Below are 12,988 nucleotides of genomic sequence, written 5' to 3'. Positions count from 1 at the left end.
GCGTAAACAACATGAAAGCATGGATCCATCCTGCCTTGTATCAACGGTTCAGGCTGGTGGTGGTGGTGTCATGGTGTGGGGAATTTTTTCTGGGCACTCTTTGGGCCCCTTGGTACCAATTGAGCATCGTTGCAACGCCACAGCCTACCTGAGTATTGTTGCTGACCATGTCCATCCCTTTATGACCACAATGTACCCAACATCTGATGGCTACTTTCAGCAGGATAATGCGCCATGTCATAAAGCTCGAATCATCTCAGATTGGTTTCTTGAACATGACAATGAGTTTACTGTACTCAAATGGCCTCCTCAGTCACCAGATCTCAATCCAATAGAGCATCTTTGGGATGTGGTGGAACGGGAGATTCGCATCAGGGATGTGCAGCCGACAAATCTGCGCCAACTGTGTGATGCCATCATGTCAATATGGTCCAAAATCTCTGAGGAATGCTTCCAGCACCTTGTTGAATCTCTGCCACAAAGAATTGAGGCAGTTCTGAAGGCAAAAGGGGGTCCAACCCCTTACTAGCATGGTGTACCTAATAAAGTGGCCAGTGAGTGTATACCTAAGGTCTGGCAATGTTTGCACATGAAGAAAGGCATAGCGAATAAAAAAAAACAATGCTACATTTCTAATTGGAGGCATTTGCTATTATTATTACGACACCTACTACATATTGGGATAGGATCTAGGAGATGGGAATACCCCTTTAGGTTAATTTTTTTCGTTATGACTACCTACCCGTTAAGACTACCATGTGACACACTCTGTATAAACAAATGGCTTCTCCCCTGTGTAAACCCGTTGATGGATCCCCATCAACGGGTTAATTTCTTTCATTATGAACTTCCTACTGACTCTCAGAGTAAGGGAAGGCCCCTTCTGCTGAATGGATTCTTTGATGTCGGACAAGGTGTGACTTATAAGAGAAGTGCTTTCCACATTCGGAGCACAGAAATGGTTTCTCCCCAGTGTGTATCCTCTTGTGTATAATAAGATAGGTTTGACGGCTAAAGGATTTATCACACTCTGGACACGTAAATGGTTTCTCCCCTGTGTGGATTCTTTGATGTCGGAGAAGATCCGATTTTTTGTTGAAACTCTTACCGCACTCTGAGCACACAAATGGTCTACCTCCTGTGTGAGTCCTACCATGTGCAGCTAGGGCTGTCCGTTGACTAAAGCATTTGCCACACTCTGTACAAACAAATGGCTTCTCCCCTGTGTGAACCCGTTGATGGATCCCCAAATAAGTGTGCCTACTGAAACATTTTCCACATTCTGAACATGCAAAAGGCTTCTCTCCCGTGTGAATCCTCTGATGACGCATTAGGTCGGACTTTGTGATGAAACATTTGCCACACTCAGAGCAGACAAAGTGTTTCTCTTCCGTGTGGATTCTCAGATGCTTCCTCAGCTCATATTTCAACACAAAACTCTTGCCACACTCCGAACACGGGAAAGGTTTCACCCCGGTGTGAAGAGTCATATGTTTATTCAAGTCTCGTTTCTGAGCAAAAGTTTTTCCACACTCTGGGCAAGCAAAAGGTTTTTCACCTGTATGTATCCTGCGGTGGGAGATGAGGGTTGAGTACTGAGTGAAGCATTTGCCACATTCGGAACAGGAGAAGGTTTTCTCTCCTGTGTGTACCCGCTGGTGGATGACAAGATGAGAATGTCTGCTGAAACACTTGTCACATTCCAAACAAACAAATGGCTTCTCCCCTGTGTGAATTTTCTCATGCCTGACAACATCTGACTTCTTACGGAAACACTTATCACACTTTGTACAAGAGAAAGGTTTTTCGCCTGTGTGAATTCTCAAGTGTCGGATTAGTTGTGACTCTCTGGTAAATATGTTTCCGCACTCAGAGCACGTAAAATCATGTTCTGTAGTGTGGATTCTTTGATGTCTGTTCAAATGTGAGTCTCGGCTAAAACATTTTCCACATTCCGGACAGGAAAATGGCTTTTCACCAGTGTGGATTTTCTCGTGTCTGATAACATGAGATTGTTTGCTAAAAGATTTGCCGCATTCATAACATAAAAAAGGCTTGTCTCCTTTGTGAATTCGCACGTGTCTTGCAAGGTCCGATTTACTGCTAAAACATTTATCACACAAGCTGCATGAGAGCGTTTTCTTCTGCATGTGAATTCGTTGGTGTCTCACTCGTTCATTTGCTGTATTAAAGGTCTTTTCACATACAGGACAAGAACATTCTCCGTGATTTTGGTACAGGGAATGGGGGGTTATATGTTCTTCTGGCAGACAAAGGCCACCTTCTGTGAGGTTATCATCATCACACGAGGTAGATTCTTCTTTGATGATCACTGGGATATAATCTTCAGTGTGGTGACCCTCCATATCAGAGACACTGTCTTGTTCACAAGAATCTGATTCTTCCTTAAAGTCAGGAGATGGATGATACTGTGCATGATCTACAGGTGTACTCATGTGTCCACATTCTGATTCTTTGACTTGGACAGACATTTGCTCTGCGCTTACACCATGTGTTGGGGAATACGTATCAGTATTTATGAGATTTCCTTCCTCACATAATTTAGATTCTTCTTTTATGTGTGTAGATAAACAAAGTTCTGTATATTCTTTTGGTAAGCAGTTTCTATTTAAATGGTCAGATTGTGCTTGTGTATCGATGTCAGAGCTTGTCTGACGTCCCTCCTCACTAGACAAGGAATCCATGTCACTATCAGTAAATACATGTTGGGTCAGTGTCTTGGGGACGACATTGTCAGGGTTGTCATTTTCCTGGGACTCTTCCTTGATATAAGCAGTATTGTGCTGTGTAGCTGGAAATTCAGAGTCTGAAGGTGATCTGTCGCCACTTTCTTTTTGTAACACAGACTCCTTTTTAACATTTCTGACAGATTGTCCATGATTATTGTTTACAACACGTGTTATGGAGGTAGTATGGTCGACAACAGTGAGATTATGAAATGCTCCAGGTGGCTTTCTGTCTTTGTCCCATTCTACAAAAAAAAATTACATTTTCAGATTCTTACAAAGACATGAAAAAGTATTGTTCAAGAAAATATTTTGTTCCATTACATGTAATAGAATGAGAAGAAAGATTTCTTGATTATACAGAATCACCAAGGCAATATTCCTTAACTCTTTTAGCAAAATAAACTAATGGATTAGTCATATAGAAAATAGAGCTGAAAGCACGCCAATGCCATGAAACATCTCAGATGATCCTGCTTGGTCAAAACATTCTCTGAACACCTGGCTTCAGAAAGCCATTCAGTGAGTTGTACTGGACCAACAGTTGTTTTCTAAAAGAAAGATTGGTCCTGACACCTGGACCTAAATAAACATTATTGTACATAGCTTATATTATGCAGAACTCATCTGGCATTCTCTTAATCCCTTGATCTTAAATCTTAAAGTGGTTGTCCAGGAGAGTCATTTGATTTTCAAATGTTGGAAATGAAAAAAAAACAAAAAGATATTTTCACTTGACCAAAGCCCCAAGGTTCCCGTTCTGATATTGTCCATTGTGAGGCAGTGAGGGGAATTATATGCGAGGAACGGTATATATCCCCCAGGATGCACATAGAAGCGTGTTGAGACCGCTGGAGTACTTTGCAGTCACAGACATGGCTGTGGTTGCAGTGCAGAATAAAAGATGGATTTTTGGTTCTTACCGTAAAATCTCTTTCTTGGAGCCTTCATTGGGGGACACAGATTACCATGGGTGTATGCTGCTGCTGCTAGGAGGCTGACACTATGCAAAACAAGAAAATTAGCTCCTCCCCGGCAGTATACACCTACCGACAGGCACCAAGCACCTCAGTTGGTGAAAAAGCAGTAGGAGAAGCAACGAGAAAACTCTAAACATATGTACCAACCCAACAAGGGACTCTAAGACCCAACACGGTACAACTTAAACAGGGAGGGTGCTGTGTCCCCCAATGAAGGCTCCAAGAAAGAGATTTTACGGTAAGAACCAAAAATCCATCTTTCTTTATCGCCTTATTGGGGGACACAGATTACCATGGGACGTTCCAAAGCAGTCCCAAGGGTGGGAACAGCAATAAGGAACAAAATTAACGGAAAGGCTTAGGTCAGCCGGTGCGCCACCGCCGCCTGCAGAACCTTCCTACCAACCACAGCATCAGACGAGGCCTGGGTATGAACCCTGTAGAACCTCGTGAAAGTGTGCAAAGATGACCAGGTTGCGACCTTGCAAATTTGCATGGCCGAGGCCTGGTGACGAGCAGCCCACGAAGCCGCCACAGCCCGGGTGGAATGAGCTCTTACTCCCGGAGGGGGCCGCTTTTCCTGAAGACGATACGCTTCCAGAATGGTAGAACGAATCCAGCGAGCGATCGTGGATTTGGAAGCCGGAAGGCCCTTCTGGCGACCTTCAGAGATGATCAGCAAGGAATCGGACAGACGAAAGGAAGAAGTCCTGGCGAGATAGACACGCAGGGCTCTAACTACGTCCAGTTTGTGGAGAGACTTCTCAAGCGGATGAGAGGGAGCCGGACAAAAAGAAGGAAGAACGATATCCTCATTGATATGGAAAGCGGAAACCACCTTTGGAAGAAAAGAAGGAACGGGCCTGAGGACGGCTTTGTCTTGATGGAGAATGAGGTAAGGGGAACGACATGACAAGGCCGCCAATTCAGAAACTCTTCTGATGGATGAAATGGCGATCAAAAAGGTGACCTTCCAAGAGAGAAGGGACAAAGGAATGTCCTGGAGAGGCTCGAACGGCGCCTTCTGGAGAGCGCTAAGGACGAGGTTGAGATCCCACGGGTCTATTGGCGAATGATGAGGAGGAGCCACGTGGGAAACCCCTTGCAGAAAGGTTTTGACCTGTGGTAGAGAAGCTAGCTCTCTTTGGAAGAGGATAGAGAGCGGAAACCTGGCCCTTGAGCGTACTGAGGGACAGACCCGCGTCTAACCCAGACTGAAGAAACCCCAGGATAGATGGGATAGAAAAGGCCATTGGGAAGACTCTTTTATCATCGCACCAACGGAAAAAAGCCTTCCAGTACCTATAGTAAATGCGGGAAGAGGCTGGTTTCCTGGCTCTGATCATAGTTTGAATAACCTGCCACGACAGACCTGATTCCTTCAGAATTGCGGTCTCAACGGCCATGCCGTCAAACTCAGAGACTGAGAATTCTCGCGGTAAAGGCGGCCTTGCGAGAGAAGGTCTGGACGGTCTGGAAGCCTCCAGGGGACGTCCGCGAGCATGTTGACCAGTTCCGCGTACCAAGGCCGTCTTGGCCAATCTGGAGCGACTAGAATCACTGGTACGCCTTCCGATTTTATCTTTTTGACCACCCGAGGGATCAATGCCAGAGGCGGGAACAGATACGGAAGCTGAAACTGGGACCACGGAGTCACCAGTGCGTCGCACGCGACGGCTAGAGGGTCCCTGGACCTGGCTACGAACTGCGGCACCTTGTGGTTCATCCGAGATGCCATGAGATCGACATCCGGGGTGCCCCAACGGTCGCATATCAGGGAAAACTGCGGGGTGCAGGGACCAGTCGCCGGACGCTAGGCCCTGGCGACTCAGAAAGTCGGCTGCCCAATTTTCCACCCCTGGGATATGGACGGCGGAGATTGCCGGAACATAACGTTCTGCCCAGCGGAATATCTTGGCCACTTCTGACATTACTTGCTTGCTGCGCGTGCCCCCCTGATGGTTTATGTACGCCACGGCCGTGGCTTTGTCCGACTGAATACGGACCGGCTTGCCGGATAGGAGGGGCTGCCAATGAAGAAGGGCCAGGAAGATTGCTCTGATCTCCAAAAGATTGATTGGGAGGAGAGACTCCTGTGGCTTCCAGCGGCCTTGGGCCGCTTTCTGATGGAACACGGCTCCCCATCCTAGAAGGCTTGCATCGGTGGTGATGACTTGCCACTGAGGCGGAAGGAAGGACCTCCCTTGGAGAACTGACGCTGGCCGTAGCCACCAAGTGAGAGACTGCCTCACTCTGAGAGGAAGCCGAATAGGACAGTCCAAGGACATCGTGGTCTTGTCCCAGGCTGAAAGCAGAGACAGCTGGAGGGGGCGAAGATGAAACTGCGCAAAGGGTACGGCTTCCATGGAAGCCACCATCTTCCCCAGGACCTTCATGCAGAACCGAATGGGAATGGGAGCAGGCCTCTTGAGAGTTCTGATGCCCTTGGAAAGAGTTGTAAATTTTTCCCTTGGAAGAAAAACACAGGCTAGCTTCGTGTCGAATTCCATGCCCAGAAAGGTCAGACGCTGGGTGGGGATCAGAATGGACTTCTCCTTGTTGACTAGCCAACCTAGGCGGCTGAGAGTGTCCAGGGTTATCTGAAGGCTCCGGAGACAGTCCTGGCGAGACGAACCCTTGATCAAAAGATCGTCCAGATAAGGGATGATGAGGATCCCTCTGGAGCGAAGGATGGCCATGACGGTCGCCATCACCTTCGTGAAAAAACGGGGCGCTGAAGCTAGGCCGAAAGGAAGAGCTGTGAACTGAAAGTGGTCTCCCTGAAACGCAAATCGAAGATACTTCTGATGCTGCACACAAATTGGAATGTGCAGATAGGCATCCCGAATGTCCACCGAGCAGAGGAATTCCCCGGGCTCCATGGAAGCAACCACCGACCGAAGAGACTCCATCTTGAAATGAAGAATCTTCACGTGGCGATTGAGCAATTTGAGGTCCAGAATAGGACGAAGAGAGCCGTCTTTCTTCGGGACTACAAAGAGATTGGAGTAGAACCCGGAAAACCGTTCGTCTGAGGGAACGGGAACAATGACTCCGGCGGAAAGAAGGGAGGAAATGGCCTGCAGAAAACCCGGAATCTGGGCCCGCTGTCGCGGAGGCCGAGACCGGAAAAACCGTCTGTTCGGGAGTGAAGCAAATTCGATCTTGTATCCGGATGCGACGAGTTCTCTGACCCAAGCGTCGTCGACAACGGACAGCCAAGCATCCGCAAAAAAGGAAAGTCTGCCTCCCACCCTGGAAGAAATTCCAGGTGGGGTTGACCCGTCACTTAGACGAAAATCTGCCGGAATTGGCTCCTGCAGATCTGGAATATTGTCCTCTAGATCTCCAGCGAGGAGCGGGTTTGTAGGAAGGTTTCCTCTGATCCCGCTCCCTGGTGGCGGCCGGCCGATCCTGTTGAGTGTCTCTCTCCATGGCAGAGAAGGGACGAAAGGGCCTGAATGGTCGAAAGCCCTTTCTGTTGAAAAGACGTTTTGGTCGAGATTGGGGAAGCGAAGTACTTTTACCTCCAGTGGCATCGGAAATTATCTGATCCAGCTTTGCTCCAAAGAGTCTAGAGCCATGGAATGGTAGATTGGTAAGCGACTTTTTTGAAGTAGTGTCCGCATTCCATGACTTTAGCCAGAGGACTCGGCGTACAGCTACTATGTTGCTGTTAGCCCTTGCTACGCAGCCGGCCGCGTCCAAGGAGGCGGCCAAAAGGTATTTACCCGCATGGTTAATCTGATCTTCCAGATCCGCCAATTCGTCTTGAGGAGCTGACGCTAAGATGCCTCTGCGAAGAATTTTTGCCCAAGCGGAAATGACTTTCGCCACCCAGGCGGATGCGAAAATAGGGCAGAGAGAGGCGCCAGATGCCTCAAAGATAGACTTAGCCAGAGATTCAATCTGCCTGTCAGTAGGATCTTTGAGCGATGCCCCGTCTGGCAGAGAGAGCACCGTTTTTGAGGCTATCCGGGAAACTGGAGGATCCACCTCGGGAGCCTTGGACCACTTTGAGAGCAGTTCTGCGTCAAAGGGGTACAGAACGTCCAAATACTTGCGGCCTGAGAAACGTTGCTCAGGGCGCTCCCAGTGTTTCGATAAGGTAGTATCAAAATCGTTGTGATTGGGAAAGGTTCGAGACGGAGGTCTGGCTCGTTTAAGGAGAACCGAGCGTTCCTGAGGTGGAGCCTCATCCTGTTTAATTTTTAGTGTTTGGAAGATAGCTGCAATAAGACTATCGACCATGTCCCGCGTTTTAGAAACGCTGTTCCCCTCTGAACTAGCTTCCGATTGAGAATCATCGCCTGACTGAAGGTTGTCATCCGAGGAAGGAGAAGGAGGCCTGGGAGCGGAAGGGCCCTGCGAGCTCGAGGACGAAGTGGACAGAGCCCGCTTCCTAGAAGTCCTTCCCTGTCTGTCTCTCTGAAGGTCGCGGTCAGGTGTGGACGACTCACCCCGAGAGGCGGTCGGGACAGAGGTGGCTGAGGATAGCTGAGGCAATCGTTCTAAGACCTGGACCAGCGACTGTGATACTTTTGTCAAGTCAGAAACAGACTGTGACATTGTAATGGCCCACTCCGGGGGGAGAGAGGAGGGAAGAGCGCCCTCCGCCCGGGACTCTGTGCGTTTCCGAGATGCTGACATATCTGAAGGACTGCAGGGGGGGCAGAATGGGGACGACCGACCCGATGCCCACTTCTTTTTACAGTGCGCACAGGCGTAAAAGGTAGCGGTGGGTCTGAAGCAAAGATCCCCTGAAGGGTTGGGCATAAGTAAACTGCACTGAATGGCCGCAGAAATTAGGGAATAACTGCCGAGGAGAGCTAATCCTTGCCTCAGAGCCGAGCCTACCGAGATTCTGTGCGAGCAGCAGAAGAAACGCCGAAGTGTCCCCCAAACAGCGCAGGAAGGAGTGATTCAAGCATCAGGAAATCCTTGTGCTGGAAGATGGAGGCGGAGCTTAGCGGCTGCGCCGTGACTGGTTAATAGCGACGGAGAGGGCCTGGCAGAATAGGGGGGGCTGGCATCCAAAAGAGAAAGAAGCCCTGTGATGGGCTAGAAAAGGCGCGCTGGAAGGAGCGCGCTCAGGAAGGGAGGAGGGAGAGCAGAGGAATTCCCCGCGCTGAGGGGAAAGTGAAAGTGAAAGTGCCTCCCACCCTGATGGCGCCGCAGCCCCATGCCCGACATACCGCGCTAAGGATGGCAATCTGACCCGGTCCTGCCGCTTGCGACACTGCGGTGAGTGAGGAGATCCCCCGAGACTCCCTGACTAGAGCAGGGAAAGTGGAGGAACGCAAGCGGCTGTGTGAGCGCGCGGCAGGCAGAAAGGGCGGGAGATTCAAATCTGTGGACCTGAAACCAACAAGGTCCCTTCTTCTCCCATGTCACTGAAGCTTATGCGGGGCCGGAGGGAACGTACAGGCACTTACCTGACGTCCCTGAAGAGGATGACCACAGGGGCCCACGGGGAAACGGCAGGCCGCTGGGAGGGGAAGGAGTCCTCTGTACCCGCATCCTGCAGAAGACAGCTTGGAACACCTACGATCGCCGTCTTCCTCTCAGCCCTGTCCCGAGAAAGGGGTGAGGAGGGGGATTCGGCAAGGACCAGCCACCTGTCCGCAACCCTTATCACCAGAAGGTGATAGGGAAAAGTCCTGCCTGCGGTACTGAGAGTTGCGATGTGGGTGACACCACACTGCTCACTCAGCCGCATGATATAGGAAATCAGGGTGATAACTATACCCTGTTTCCCAGTGGAAAAAACCTAAAAGATAAAAGAGGGAGAAAATTAAAAAGTTCAAACTAAACCTGAAAGGAAAATTGGATTAAAACTGCAGATCTGGGGAGATCCCGGTCCGCCTCCTACAGACACTAAGCACAAACTGAGGTGCTTGGTGCCTGTCGGTGGGTGTATACTGCCGGGGAGGAGCTAATTTTCTTGTTTTGCATAGTGTCAGCCTCCTAGCAGCAGCAGCATACACCCATGGTAATCTGTGTCCCCCAATAAGGCGATAAAGAAAGTAAGTTTGGTCTTGGACAAGCTATTTGTCAGAGGCAGATTTAAGAAAAACCGGCATGGGCTTTTATTTTTGGAGTGAAGTACAGGATGGTATTGGGACTGTTCACTCTCTCCAGCCAGGTGTTACAAGTGGCCCATGGTCACAGATCTCATTTAAAAACCATGAAAAAAAATGGGAAAATCCAGCAACCCCAAAAGTTATAAAACATCACATTTATTAGTAGATTAAAACATCAAAAGGAAAAATTTAAAAAATATGATAATGGTTGACGCGTTTCGAGCTACACTAAGCTCTTAATCATGACATTTAAAAACCCTGCAGAAATGGTTGGGTGTGTCATTGTTGGTTTGCAAGCTGCAGAGCAGGTGGCTCTGCAACATCTGGCTTATGTGTGCAGTCAACACAGAGCCAAGGGAAGCGAACACCTGGCGCCCCCCCCTAGGTGTGACACGGTGGTTCCGCCGCCCAAGGCAACCAATACAGTTTGCTTTTCATTTGTGTGTCTTTTTGGACATTAAAGATATTTTGCTTTGAACTTTAATGGGTCACTGCCTCATTACCGCGTGGTGTGAACACTGCCACACTACACCATCCTATGGTTGTCTGTTCTTACAGGTACAGTAATTTGTGACCGCTGTAGTAAAAACTGGTTCATCAAGACCAGTGGAACTTGTAGAGCATCAGATCAGGAGTTGCAAAATTTGACCCTGGTTAATATATCTTTTTTTGCTCTTTCCTGGCTTACTTCCAGTATTGAAGATAAAAAAAAAAAACTCTCTCTGCAGGCAACATTTTTAACATGAGTTCTACAAACTAAAACAAGATTATGATTTCAAAACCATAAATGAAGCAATGACAATACACCCTGGGCCATTTATATGGATACACCTAAATAAAATGGGAATGGTTGGTGATATGAGTGTGTCAAGAGTGGGAAAAGAGGGTTGCATTAACAATCCAACACAATGGACAGCACTTTGAACACATTTTTTAAGTGGTCATATACTTGGAAATAACACATGAAAGAATAAAGTTATGTTAAAACCAAGCACACCATCGTTTTCCTTGTGAAATTCTCAATAAGTGTGATGTGTCACATGACCCTCTTCCCACTGGAAAAAATAAAGTTGGATACAAAATGGCAGACTTCAAAATGGCCGCCATAGTCACCACCCATCTAGAAAAGTTTCCCCTCTCCCATATACTAATGTGCCACAAACAGGAAGTTGATATCACCAACCATTCCCATTTTATTTAGGTGTATCCATATAAATGGAGCAGCCTGTACAATGGATGAGATTCAATTGTAAGGAGATAATATAACATGACATTCCCTTTAAAATAGGGATAACGGATATAAATCAGTTTGGGTTATAGCCTCACTAATATACAGGACAAAGAATTACAAGAAATGGTTACAGGAAACATATAAAATTAGCCCACAACCATTTAGAGAGGAATTTACAGGACTATAACAATAGGAATCTTCATACCGATAGATTCATTATCCTTGAGAAAAACATCCCCATGCTCCATACTGTAAAGGAAAAGAAAGGAGTATTAAGCTAATGACAATGTCCATGTAAACTAGTATTTCCAAAATTATCAATGCAATTTATGAAACATACAAGAAGACATAAAACCATACAGAGGCAACACATTGGAACAACTAAACTATTTCAAGTATAGGGCAGAAGAAAGTATTCAGAGATACAGGCACCTCCGTTCATGTGCCAGTAGTATGTGCCAACATGCCTCACCTCTCTAGTCAGCAGCTCAATGACCTTGGTGCAGAGTTTGAGGATCTCTTGCTCATTGTTTTCGGAGGTGGAAGCCGTGGGATGTGGTGTGGGTTCTGGTCATTCTGCTACATCAGTTGTCTTCTTCATAACAGTATAGACCTACACACAGTGTGAGACAGACAGTAATTAGAAGGTGTCCCTCTGGGGAAAGACGGGTGCCCCTGATATAGCCATGGTAATCAATTCACTGAATAATTCCGTAATGACCATGACATCAATACACAGATTTTGTCTACTCATTCTTTTTTCTATTATTACTGCAAATAACTTAAAGGGAACTTGTTGCCACAAACACCGCTATTAACCTGCAGATATGGTATTAATCTGCAAGGTAATAACGTTATTAACGTGTCCGGACTCAGCCGAACGCTGAGGGGAGAAAAATGAACGTCATTCCCCCGGCAGTGTTCGGGTTTCAGTTACGGTGCTGGCGTTGGTTCAGGCATTGCTCTAAGTATAGAGAACGGTAGTTGTAACTGCACCTTTGGCCCGGGGTGCGGCTTCTCTGTCCTCAGAGCTGTGACTGAACCAGAGCCGGCGCCGCCCGTGACTGGAACGCTGCGGGGGGGATAAAGTTAGTTTTCTCACCACAGCGTTCGGCTAAGTGCGGCCACGTTAATAAGGCTATTAACCAGAAGATACACCCCACATCTGCAGGTTAATAGCGTGTTTTGGTGGTGACAGGTTCCCTTTAAATCAGGGACAGAGAACCTTTTTTTCTGCCAAAACCCATTTGTATATTTATACCATCCTTCGCGGGCCCTACAAATTGTGCGATAAATCTGCCCACAAAGTACGTCCTTACGTTGGAATTGGTGTCAGGACATAATCTTTCATTGCATACGCCTCAGTGCTCAGGAGTGAACAATGCGTGCGTGTGCCTACAGAGCATGAGAAAAGTGAAGGGCCGGCGACTGTCAATATACAGCTGCCATCCAAAGCACTGCAGACCCTGGGAATCTGCCCGAGGGCTGGATAAAGGTCATCGAGGGCCATAAACTGCCAGCGGGCCTGAGGTTACCCACCCCTGCTTCAGAACATTTATGTACTCTAATGCTTTCTGGGGAGCAGTATAGCATTATCTCTGCACAATGGGGCAGGATCACTTACATGGTCACTGTCGTTTCAACAACCTTTGCAACAGAACAAGCAAATATAAGAAATTATGTAATATATTTTATCAGAGAATTCTGCTCCTTTCTCCACTTCTGAGCTACTTCTCCTCCCATTTCCTGAACTCACCATTCACATGGTGACATCATGTCTGCAGTCCACTTGAGATAAATCCAAACCTATTTTCTCAATTCGATATTGTGATTGCTATCTGAATCCTATATCTAATGTAATAGCGATTCTTATACGAGATAGGAGCTGGTCCTATGTCTCGCGTGTATCACCTCAAATCGGGCCTCTTGGGGCACACAATAACATAG

At 47.5% G+C, this 12,988-nt stretch overlaps 1 protein-coding gene across 1 annotated transcript in view; it reads right to left on the bottom strand.

The window, feature by feature from the left end:
* Nucleotides 1-644: 644 nt before the first annotated feature.
* LOC141100103 (uncharacterized) overlaps nucleotides 645-12,988 on the bottom strand; it is a 44,950-nt gene continuing 32,606 nt past the window's right edge. Inside the window, exons 2-4 of the mRNA XM_073588331.1 lie at nucleotides 11,514-11,654; nucleotides 11,247-11,290; nucleotides 645-2,992 (exon numbers count right to left, since the gene is read on the bottom strand). Of these exons, the coding sequence (XP_073444432.1) occupies nucleotides 852-2,992; nucleotides 11,247-11,289 (2,184 nt within the window). The 5' untranslated portion in view covers nucleotide 11,290; nucleotides 11,514-11,654 and the 3' untranslated portion in view covers nucleotides 645-851. The remainder of the gene's footprint in view (nucleotides 2,993-11,246; nucleotides 11,291-11,513; nucleotides 11,655-12,988) is intronic.

The sequence above is a fragment of the Dendrobates tinctorius genome, unplaced genomic scaffold (genome assembly GCF_039654945.1).
Source record: "Dendrobates tinctorius isolate UK_male_01 unplaced genomic scaffold, ASM3965494v1 ptg000103l, whole genome shotgun sequence".
Classification (NCBI taxonomy): domain Eukaryota; kingdom Metazoa; phylum Chordata; class Amphibia; order Anura; family Dendrobatidae; genus Dendrobates; species Dendrobates tinctorius.
Note: the sequence above shows the minus strand (reverse complement) of the source record. Positions and strands in the feature narration are given on the sequence as shown.